General features: G+C 46.6%; 1 protein-coding gene across 1 annotated transcript in view; it reads right to left on the bottom strand.

Moving 5' to 3' along the window:
- FGF5 (fibroblast growth factor 5) overlaps positions 1-11,504 on the bottom strand; it is a 36,180-nt gene extending 24,676 nt beyond the window's left edge. Inside the window, exon 1 of the mRNA XM_026676514.2 lies at positions 10,894-11,504. Within this exon, the coding sequence (XP_026532299.1) occupies positions 10,894-11,281 (388 nt within the window). The 5' untranslated portion in view covers positions 11,282-11,504. The remainder of the gene's footprint in view (positions 1-10,893) is intronic.
- Between the last annotated feature and the right edge of the window lie 608 nt (positions 11,505-12,112).

Below are 12,112 nucleotides of genomic sequence, written 5' to 3'. Positions count from 1 at the left end.
CCAATCAGCTGGGATTTGGGAGGCAGAGAATAGATGGGGTTGGCAGGGCCAGTCAGAGGTGGTATTTGCCAGTTCTCCTCAAAACTACTCAAAATTTCCACTACCGGTTCTCCAGAACTGGTCAGAACCTGCTGAATAGCACTTCTGCAGTCAACCCTACCTACCAACTGCATCAATGATCATACCTGCTCTTAAGGACAGACCTAAAGAAAAATTATTGTTGATATTCCTTCACATAATTAAGTGACAGCAGTGTCCCAATAATTAAAGAGCTGCCACAAAGAAGAGGGGGTCGCCTTCTCCAAAGCACCTGAAGGCAGGACAAGAAGCAATGGATGGAAAGTAACCGAGGAGAAAAACAACCTACAACTAGGGATAAATTTCCTGACAGTTAAGAACAATTAATAAGTGGAACAACCTGCGTCCAGAAGTTGTGGGTGCTCCAACATTGGAGGTTTTAAAGAAGAGATTGGACAGCCATTTGTCTGAAATGGTATATAGTTTCTTGCTTGAGCAGGGGCTTGGTCTAGAAGACCTCCAAGGTCTCTTCCAACTCTGTTATTCTGTTATTCTATTAATCCATGGAATACTCATATTATTTGGGCTGACAGTAATGGGATCCTTCTGCCGCCTAGAATCAGGTAGACAATCATCTGCTAGTTTGAGGCAGCTGTAGCATTGAGTGTTAGAAGTTCTGTTTAGATATAGCAACAGAGACCAAACAAGGAGTACAGTCACCATGTGCTTTACTGCTCAACTATTTTAATTGTAACAGGAAACCGGGAACCTAAGCAGAGCATAGAATATATACCATAGATTCAAACTTGCAAACACTGCCATCTACTGGCTGAATGCTAATGCAGTTGTTGCATAAAAATACATTCCAACAATGAATTCCAACATTTAGCTTGCATTCATCACTTGTTACTCAGCTCCACAGCCTATGAAGAGAAGAGTTAGGAGGCCTAACTGGATCCCTGTGAAGCCCATAGAAGTGTCTATAATAGAGGGAGGATCCTATGTCCAGTCCAGTAACATGGCTATTAGCACAGTCGGCCTATAATTGAGACAATTGTATACCATTAATACCCCTTTCTTGATAATCTCATGCAGATCTTCCTCAATAAAACCAGTCCTTGATTTACAACCATGAAGAATTTCCATTTGCTAAGCGAGACCATTAAGTGAGTCATGCCCAACTTTATTAAAAAAAAATTTTTTTGCACAGTTGTTGAATGAATCACATAGTTCTTAAGTGAATCTGGCTTGCCCCATTGACTTTCTTGCCATAAGCTGTCTGGGAAGGTAACAAATGATGATTACGAGACCCCAGGAACCTACAGCCGTCATAAATACATACCGTTTGCCATGTTCCTGAATTTTGATCACATGACCATGGCGATACTGCTGTGGTTGTAAATGTACGTGTGAGAATGTGTCATAATTTTTATTTTAGTGCCATTGTCACTTTGAACGAATGGTCATTACTCCAGGACTATCTGTAGGGCACCTTCCTAAATAGCTGGAGTACAACTCTCACCTTCCAGAGGCAGCAAATAATCAGAACTGTGAGCAACGGAAGTCATAGTTACATCAGATTTCGTGGATAGGTTTGGCCTGGGTTTCTCAACACTGACCTCATTAAGATAACAGAATAACAGAGTGGGAAGGGATCTTGGAGGTCATCTAGTCCAACCCCTCCCCACCCAAGCAGGAGACCCTACACCATTTCTGACAGATGGCAGCCCAGTCTCTTCTTGAAAGCCTCCAGGGATGAAGCTTCCACAACTTCTGAAGGCAACTTCTGTTCCATGGGTTGATGGTTCTCACTGTCAAAAAAATTTCTAGGTTGAATCTCTCCTTGATCAGATGTCTGGACTTCGACTCCCAGAATTCCCCAGGCAGCATGACTCTCCAAGGAGTAAAAGCTCACACATCTTGAAGCTGTCAAGGTTGAGAAATACTGGGTTAGGCTGTCACAGTTCCTTCCTTAATGCAACATGTCTCTGTGGACTGAAGCATAGCCTGCCTTCCCATCTCTCTCTCTCTGTGTGTGTGTGTGTCTCTCTCTCTGTCTCTCTCTATCTCTGTTTCTCCCTCTCTCTCTCCCTCTCTCTCTCCCTCCCTCTCTTCTCCCTCTCTCTTCCTCTCTCTCTCTCTCCTTCTCTTTCCCTCCCCCTCTCTCTCTCCCTCTCCCTCTCTCTTTCTCTCTCTCTTTCTCTCTCTCTTTCTCTCTCTCCCTCCCCCTCTCTCTCCTTCTCTTTCCCTCCCCCTCTCCCTCTCCCTCTCTCTTTCTCTTTCTCTCTCTCTCCCTCCCCCTCTCTCTTTCCCTCCCCCCTCTCTCTTTCTCTCTCTCCCTCTCTCTCTTTTCTCTCTCCCCCCCCTCTCTCTCTCTTTCTCTCTCTCTCCCTCTCTCTCTTTTCTCTCTCTCCCTCCCCCTCTCTCTCCTTCTCTTTCCTCCCCCTCTCCCTCTCCCTCTCTCTTTCTCTTTCTCTCTCTCTCTCCTCCCCCTCTCTCTTCCCTCCCCCTCTCTCTCCCTCTCCCTCTCTCTTTCTCTCTCTCTTTCTCTCTCTCTCTCCCTCCCTCTCTCTCTCTTTCTCTCTCTCCCTCTCTCTCTCTCTTCTCTCTCTCTCCCTCCCCTCTCTCTCCTTCTCTTTCCCTCCCCTCCCTCTCCCTCTCTCTTTCTCTTTCTCTCTCTCTCTCCCTCCCCTCTCTCTTTCTCTCTCTCCCTCTCTCTCTCCCTCCCTCTCTCTCTTCCTCTCCCTCCCTCCCTCTCTCTTTCTCTCTCTCTTTCTCTCTCTCCCTCTCTCTCTCCCTCCCCTCTCTCTCTCTTTTCTTTCCCTCCCTCTCTCTCTCTCTCTCTCTCTCTCTCTCCCTCTCCCTCTCTCTTTCTCTCTCTCCCCCTCTCTCTCCCCCTCTCTCCTCCTCCCTCTCTCTCTCTCTTTCTCTCTCTCCCTCCCTCTCTCTCTTTCTCTCCCTCCCTCTCCCTCTCTTTCTCTCTCTTCCAAATCAAATACTTCCCTTCTAGACAGCTCTTCCTCCCCTTATGTTTTCCTTCTACCTCCCAGTCCTTTTGAGGATTTGCATCTCAAAAGGACGTGTTTTGTGCTCTCATAGCTCTGCTTCAGAGGGCTATCAAAAAGGGGGGACAGAAGCAGGTTTTTGCTTTGAAGGTCAACAAAGGGGATTCTGGAACTGCAGAAGGATCTCACTTTTGAACGGGTAAAACACAACATTGCGAGCAAAACCAAAACATTGCGGTGTCCCAGACTGGAGTACCTTCCTCTGCAGGGTCAAGAGATCTAAGGATCTTTTTTTTCTACCCCTTTTCCTCAGAAAACTATACTGGCATCAAATCACACACACACACACACACACACACACACACACACACACTGCTGCAAATCGTTGGCCTGCCTCTATTGCATCGGTTCCAAGTCCCTGCAAAATTAGGGCCTGGGTGCCAGGTATCGGAAGCAAAGTAATCAATTGCCAATTGCTCTCCTCCCCCTCTTCCCTCCCCTCCCTCACAAACTTTCACAATGCCCCTGTTCAGCCTATCAAGACACCTCCCTTAACCGCCTCTCCCTCAAAACCCAGCCTGTCATAATGTGAATAAAATGTAGAAGGAGAAGGAAGGAAACTTTCCTAGACTGAAATTGCGGGCTGCAATTTTTGCTGTGTGCGTGTGTGTGTATGCACATATGTGTGCCTCTGAGTCATTGTTGACTTCTTGCCCCTGCATGGACCAGTCCTTACAGCTTTCTTGGCAAGATTTTTGGAAGTGGTTTGCCATTGGCTCCTTCTTAGGGTTGAGAGACAGTGGCTGGCTCCAAATCACCCACCTGGCTTTGGGCTTAAGGTAGGATTAGAACTCACAGTCTCCTGAGCAGCATCATCACTACACCAAACTGGATCTCTTTGCAGCATAGTATTTCATATTTTCTTATCTCTTCCTAGACTGTTTCCCCCCCAAAATACAACCTACCCTGAAAGTAAGTCCTGGCTTGATTTTTTACATGTGCACCCAATATAAGCCCTACCCCAAAAATAAGCCCTAATTAAGATCCCACCCACTCCAGAGTGCATGGGTAAAAGTTAGATGGGGATGGGAGGTAGAGCTGCCCTACTACTTACCTTTGGACAGTTGTAGCCAGGCCTCGCACACCCCGACACCTGCCTTACTGGCCCATTTCTTTGCAGCCAGCAAGGCTGGCAAGGCTTTCCTGAAGGCCTCTGTAGCTGATAGCAAAGCTCTGGATCGATTCGGAGATCTGCTATCAGCTGCAGAGGCCTTCAGGAAAGCCTTGCCAGTCATATAAGTAGTTCCTGAAGGCCTCTGACAGTGAAAAGGAGGCCGGGGGTGATGCATGCAAGTGAGGTTAGTCAGTGGATGATTTCCCCTGAAAATAAGACCTGGTGCCTTTTTTGGTGGCAAATATATATATATATATATATATATATATATATATATATATGAAACACAGGTATATCCATTTTGGGTGATGCATGCAAGTGAGGTTAGTCAGTGGATGACATCCCCCAAAAATAAGACCTGGTGCCTTTTTTGGTGGCAAAATATATATATATAAGAAACACAGGTATATCCATTTTTCACCCTGACAACCCCCTGGTCATGTGATCAAAATTCAGACGCTTAGCAACTGATTCATATTTATGGTGGTTACAGCATCCCCCGGGGTCGTGGGATCCCTTTTTGCGACCTTCTGATGATCAGAGTCCACGGGGAATCCACTTAACAAGCCATGTTACTAACTGAACAACAGGAGTAATTCACTTAACTGTAGCAAGGAAGGTCGTAAAAGGGGCAAAACTCACTTAACAACTGCCTCCCTTAGCAAGCCATTTTGGCCTCCATTGCAGTCATAAACTGAGGAGTTCCTGTATTGGTGAGTTCATTTGACAGATATTTATAGTTACAGTAGTTGGGATTCCCCCGGTTGATGTTTTATCACACAACCAGACCCCTCATTCCCAGCCAGCAGAGCCCCATAGCGGAGTACAATGGGGGTTGTCTTCCCACAGATCTGCAGAGAAGAAAAGCTACTGAAAAACAAAGAAGGAATACAAGGAAGATTTGGCAAAATACTGAGGGGGTCATTCGAACAAGGCAGTCAAAAAGAAGAGAAAAATGCCATGGAACAGAGAGAGACAGAGACAGAGACAGTGACACACAGAGAGAAAGAGAGATAGAGAGACAGAGACAGAGACAGAGACATAGAGAGAAAGAGAGACAGAGAGAGAGAGACAGAAAGAAGGAGAGAGAGAGACAGAGAGATAAAGAGAGACAGAGAGAGACAGACACAGAGAGAAAGAGAGAGATGGAGAGACAGAGAGACAGAGAGACAGACAGACAGACAGAGAGAGAGAGAGAGAGAGAGATTGAAAAAAGTGGGGTGAATCACGGGAATTGCTGACACAGGTTTTTTTGTTTTTTTTTCAGATGGAAAAGCTCAGCAGATGTTCCACTTCTTGCTGGGTAAATAAAAGGCTTGGTTAAACAGCATCAATATTGTTGCGATGTAGAATACTGCAATGGAAGCAGGAAGAATGGCTGTCTAGCCAGCTGTCCCAAAAGCCCATTATTTTGCAAAAAGGAAAAAAAAATAGCCTAGCAAACCTCAGGAAATCCAAAAGTTCCCAAAAGTTCCATCTCGGCTATTTCTGTATTGCCATCAAGCCTGAATGCAGGTAAGTCCTCGACTTACGATCACAATTGAGCAACCCCCCCCCCCCACCAATTTCTGTGGCTTAAGTGAGACCATTATTAAGTTGTTAAGTTAGTAACCCGGTTGTTAAGTGAATCTGACTTCCCCGTTGGCTTTGCTTGTCAGAAGGTCGCAAAAGGGGAGCATGTGACCCCGGGACACTAGAATAGAATAGAATAACAGAATTGGAAGGGACCTTGGAGGTCTTCTAGTCCAACCCTCTGCCTAGGCAGGAAACCCTATACCACTTCAGACAAATGGCCATCCAACTGTCAAGCCCGAAATTGACATAAGTGTAGCCATTTTAGTTTGTCTTAGTATATGTTCTTTTTCTTACTTTCTCTGTGGCAGTCATGGGGGAAAGGGTTTCGGGCTTGAAACATTCCTAAGTGGGAGAGGAGTGGAGATAAAGAGAGTTGTTTAGGCTAGGTGATTCTTCTTCCCGTGGGAAACGAGCTGTCCATGCTTGGGCCCCTGAAGGTGGAGATTTATGACATCAAGCAACGTTGAATTACTTCCATTGGAGAATGTGACTTTTGGGGGTTGTTTCTAACTTCTAATATTGTGGGATAGTTCCAGGTTGGTTCAGATCCACAATTACCACAGACTTTGCCAATTTGAATGCTTTCCTAACTAAAAGAAATATTTTTGAAAGATGGACTTTGTACTTTTCTTTTTAAATGGATTTCATCACTTGGAAACCTGACACCAACATCTTTTTAAAAACTTCCAGTGTTGGAGCATTCACAACTTCTGGAGGCAAGTTGTTCCACTGATGAATTGTTCTAACTGTCAGGGAATTTCTCCTTAGATCCAGGTTGCTTCCCTCCTTGGTTAGTTTCCATCTTGTCCTGCCCTCAGGTGCTTTGGGGAATAGCTTGACTTCCTCTTCTTTGTGGCAGCCCCTGAGATATTGGAAGACTGCTATCATGTCACCCCCAGTCCTTCTTTTCATCAAACAATTAGATTTACCCAGCTCCAGCAAGCTTTCTTTATATATTTTAGCTTCCAGTCCAGTGGTGGGATCCACATAATTTAACAACCCTGCCCTCTGCCCTAATGATTGTTTCTAACAACCACTTCACCAAACTGCTCAGAAAGTTAACAACCAGTTCTCCCGAACTGGTGCAAACTGGCTGAATCCCACCACTTGCTCCGATTCTCTAATCATCTTCATTGCTCTTCTCTGCACTCTTTCTAGAGTCTCAACATATTTTTTTTTATTATTATCGTGATGACCAAAACTGGATGCAGTATTCCAAAGGTGGCCACACACCACGGCATTATAAAGTGGTATGAACACTTCACGTGATCTTGATTTGAGATGTTTGAATTCAAAACTTGATTGCTGGCCATGACACTGAATTGGCTTTCTGTCATTCGCTGGGTCTTAGCACACCATGGTTAACAGAATAACAGAGTTGGAAGAGACCTTGGAGGTCTTCTAGTCCAACCCGTTGCTTAGGCAGGAAACCCTGTTCCCATTTCTGACAAATGGTTGTCCAATCCCTTCTTAAAAACCTCCAGTGGTGGAGCACCCATGACTTTTGAAGGCAAAACATTCCACTGGTTCCTTGTTCTCACTGTCAGAAGAATTTCTCCTTCGTTCTAGGTTGGATCTCTCCTTTACAAGTTTCCATCTGCTACTTCTTGTCCTGCCTTCAGGTGCTTTGGAGAATAGGTTGATTCCCCTCTTCTCTGTGGCAGCCCCTCAAATATTATAAAACTGCTATTATATTTTCTGACAGTGAGAACAATCAACCAATGGAACAGAACATGCCTTCAGAAGTTGTGGGACCTTCATCATTGGAGGCTTTCAACAACAGACTGGATTGCCTTCTGTCAGAAATGGTGTAGGGTCTTCTGCTTGGGCGGGGGGGGGGGGGTTGGACTAGATGACCTACAAGATCCCTTCCCACTCTGTCAATCTGTAATCTGAATTCCCCATAACTGCCAAAAGACGTCAACAGGCAATGGAAGTGAAGGCTAGCATTGAATGGTTCCTCAAAGAGAGGGAGACACCTTGGAGCGTCTCATTCCACCGGATGTGTTTTCAATGTGCCAAATATTTGGGATGGGAGACAAACTTCCCCGTCGCTGCCTGAAGTGGTACCGTCCAGGAAAAACGTGGGATGCTGCAAAATATATCAACGGCGCCTTGTGATTTGTACTCTGGTGGTGCCTTTCACTTATCCCCCTTCGTTTGCACCATGCATTAATTGCATTAGGAGACCCCTCCGAATGGCCAATCATTCTACAGGTTGTCCTTAAGTTACAACCATTCATTTAGTGATCGTTCAAAGTTACTGAAAAGAAAAAGTGACTTAGGTCCATTTGTCCCACTTACCAGCTTTGTAGCATCTCCGGGGTCACGTAATCAAAATGTGGACCCTTGGCAAGTGGCATGTATTTATGATGGTGGCCATGTCCCGGGCAGTGGTGGGATGCTGATGGTTCACAACGGTTCTAGCGATCCGGTTGCACCGATCAGCACTTGGCCCTGCCTTTCCTGTCCCACATTTCCTTTCTTTGTAGCTCAGCTGATAGGCGCTTACTCACCAACGCTGATGGTAAGGTAAGTTTTCATGCTTAAAGTTGCCCGTTTTAGAACACTCCGCGCGCCCACAGAACCGGTAGTAAAATATTTTGAATTCCACCAGTGGACCCGGGGGGAGGGGGGTCACATAATTGCCTTTTGCAACCTTCTGACGAGTAAAGTCAATGGAGAAGCCAGATTGACTATCTCAATTCATGTTACTAACTTAACAACTGCAGTGATTCACTTAACGCCTAGGGCAGTGGTGGCTGACCTTGTTTGGGCTCCTGTGCTGATAATTGTGTGCCACACATCTCTGAGCATGTGCGCACAACCTCCCGCATGCACCGCACATCTCTGCGCATGCATGTGCGCACACACCCTGCGTGCACTGCACATTTCTGTGCATGTGCACGCATCTCCCAGGTGCCCCCTCACCCCCCCCATGCATGCACGCCAGGTACCCGACAATCAGCTGTTGGGTGGGCGGTGTGTGCGCATGTGCAGTAGACCTGCTCTGGGCCAGGACTCGCATGCTGGCAGTAATGGCTCTGCGTGCCACTTCCAGCACACATGCTATAAGTTCGCCATCACGGGCCTAGGGCAAAAAAAAAAAAGAATGTAAAATGGGGCAAGTTCACTTAACTGTCTCCCTCAAGAACACAAAATTTGGGCTCAGTTGTAGTCAGAAGCAGAGGACTACCTTCCCACATTCATGGAAATGTTCAATAGAACAGGGAACATATTACCATGCGTGGTAGTACTGCAAAAAAGCGCAGGAGTATTGGCTTAGGACGGGGAAGAGGCTGGAGGAAATGTGGGGTTTGAAAGTAGATCACCTACCAGAATGCTTTCTATTTAGGAATTATGTCAAAGAAAATATAAGAAAGATGGGCTTCATTTGATTATACACATTATTACTGCAGCAAGGATAGCATTTGCCCAGAACTGGAAAGAGATAGTTATACCAAGTGAAGAACTAATAAACAAAATCTTGCTACGCACTGAAATGGACAAGTTAACTCTAGAAATGAAAAAACAAAGATTGAATTGGCATACTACGCAATTTGGGATCAATTCTCTCATTGGTGGGAGCAGAGAGGAAGGTCTTGTTGGGAAAGGAGTTGTTGAAAGGGTAGGTGGTTGGATGAGATGAAAAGAAGACAAATGATGTTAGAAATGTATTATATGAACAAACAAATGTATATATGTATATAGTTATAGGAAGATAGATAGATAGATAGATAGATAGATAGATAGATAGATAGATAGATAGATAGATAGATAGATAGATAGATAGATAGATAGATAGATAGATAGATAGATAGATGATAGATAGATAGATAGATAGATAGATAGATAGATGATAGATAGATAGATAGATAGATAGATAGATAGATAGATAGATAGATAGATAGATAGATATGTATATAGTTATAGGAATATAGATAGATAGATGATAGATAGACATAGATAGATAGATAGATGATAGATAGATAGATAGATAGATAGATGATAGAAAGATGATAGAGATAGATATATATAGATATATAAATATAGATGCGATATTGACCCAAAATCACATCAAACCAACTTCACCATGTTCAATGTTTTTAATTGTTTTGTTTAATAAAATGTTTTTTAAAAAATTTTTTAAAAAAGAAGAAGCGGAGAACTACCTGTACTGCATTCCTTGAGATGTTTACATCGGGGGTCTGCAATGGTTTTTGTAGTCACAAGCAACCCACCTCTTCCACAGCTACACCAACTGACACCCCCCTGACTTTAATAGATTAACAGAGTTGGAAGGGATCTTGTAGGTCATCTAGTCCACCCCCCCCACGCCCAAACAAACAAACAAACAAACAAAAGAGACTTCCATGGGTCTTGCTTCGAAGCAAGTCAAGGAAGCCTATTCTGTAATGTTTTCTCTTCCCTGGGCCAAATTATGTCTTTTTAAACCGAATAGACTCTCTCAACCTACTTAACAGGACAGCAGGCGCCCTGCAGACACAAGGAATATATTCAAGATTTTTCAAGAGAGCAGAAACCTGAGCTTCCCCCACCTCCAATTATTATTGTAATACTTTCCGGTAATTTTTCACGTGGAACTGCTTATCTACCTTCTTTGTGAAGGCTTTGCTCAGCAACTTGCCTTCGTATCAGATGATCTTCCCTTGCCAATTTTCCAGACACTTTATTTAGAGAAGTACCTCTCGTCCGGATTTCACCGCTCAGCGTTTAGAATTTTTCACTGCCTGAACCGCAGCAAAAATAATAATAATAAATAAATCCCAAAGGCGTTGAAAAAGCACCTGAATTTTAAACTCCCGGAGCGCAGGCAGAGCGCTTCCAGAGCTAAGAATTAGACAAGATCCGAGAGGAATCGTCCAGGGACCGAACCAAGCGAGAGCAATTCGTAACTATCAATTTAAATGTTTTTTTTTTTTATTTAAAGATGCACTTTAACAAAAAACAACAACTCAGGCGTGCAAACCAGGCGCGCTCACGGACGGCGAAGTCCAACCCCGCTCTCCCCGTACGAAATGCAGAACTTGGGTAACCGGGCCGCCGTCCCCGCTTCGCCCAAACGAGGGGCGGAGAGGCGCCCCACGCTTGCTTACTTACTTAAGAGGCTGTCGTGGTGAGAGCCGTTGACCAGCCCATCCGGGTGGATCTGGAGGTGGAAACCGATGCCCACTCTGCAGTAGAGGCTGCCCGTTCGACGCCCGGAGGGACTCCACTTAAAACTGCTCATCTCCGAGCCGCCGCTTTGAACTCCCGCGGAGGGGGAGGAATAAGAGGAAGGCGCGGGAAAGGAGGAGGAGGAAGAGGAGGAGGAGGAGAGAGACGAAGTAGCAGGGCGATTTCCAAGATTGCTGCGGCTGCTGTGGGGCTCGGCCTCTCCAAATTGCGCCCGTGGGGGCCGCGGGCGCGCCAGAGCCGGGAGGATCAAGTGGCCACTAAGCAAGCGAAGGAGGAGGAAGAGGAGGCAGCTGGAGAAAGGCAGGCTCATGCTTCCAGCCCGAGAGACCCGCCTGGCATTTTGGAGGAGGAGGAGGAGGAGGAGAAGCGGCGGCGGCGGCAGCGGCTGCTGCTGCTGCTGCTACTCCTCCCGCCGCCGCAGCTGCCGCCGCCGCCGCTGCTGCTGCTGCACCTACGGGGCAGCCGGCCGTGCGCTCCGCCGCGTTGGGAAGGCGGCATCGTCGGCCCGCGAGATAGGGAGAGAGCGCGGTGTCCGAGAGCGCGGCGCTGGCACGGAGATATTTATAACCCGGGTGATCTCACACAGCTTCTCTTCGACATGCCTGGAGTCTAAAGGAGGCTCGCTTCGCCAGACCTTCCGAAGCGGGGTAGGGAGGGTGGGGGGGGCAGAGGAAGGGGCGGAGGTGCAGGCGCGTCTCGCCGACTGGGGGAGGGGAGGGGGGAGGAGGAGGAGGAGGAAAAGGCGAGGAAGGACGCTGACCAGGCGAGGGTCGCCTCTGGTCACGCCGGAGAGGCGAAGAGAGCGCAAGCCGGCACTTTTACGCACCGATTGCGCTTTTACGCACCAGCTGGTGGGGTTTTCATCCCGACAGGCAAGGTTCCCGAATTGGGAGGAAGAGAGAGGGTGTGTGTGTGTGAGAGAGAAAGAGAGACAGAGACAGAGACAGAGAGAAGGAGGGAGAGAAACAGAGAGAGAGGGAGAGAAACAGAGACAGACAAAGACAGACAGACAGACAGACAGACAGACAGAGCGAGCCAAGGCGTGGAGGAGCCGGGAACGGAGCCGGGGATCTCTTTTGGCGAGGGGTGAAGGCGGGTGCCAGGCTGTTCCGACGTCGGCCCTGAATCGCTGCAGGCGATG

This window comes from Notechis scutatus, chromosome 4, assembly GCF_049901735.1.
Source record: "Notechis scutatus isolate UNSWTSFEM ecotype Mainland chromosome 4, rNotScu1.2, whole genome shotgun sequence".
NCBI lineage: Eukaryota > Metazoa > Chordata > Lepidosauria > Squamata > Elapidae > Notechis > Notechis scutatus.
Note: the sequence above shows the minus strand (reverse complement) of the source record. Positions and strands in the feature narration are given on the sequence as shown.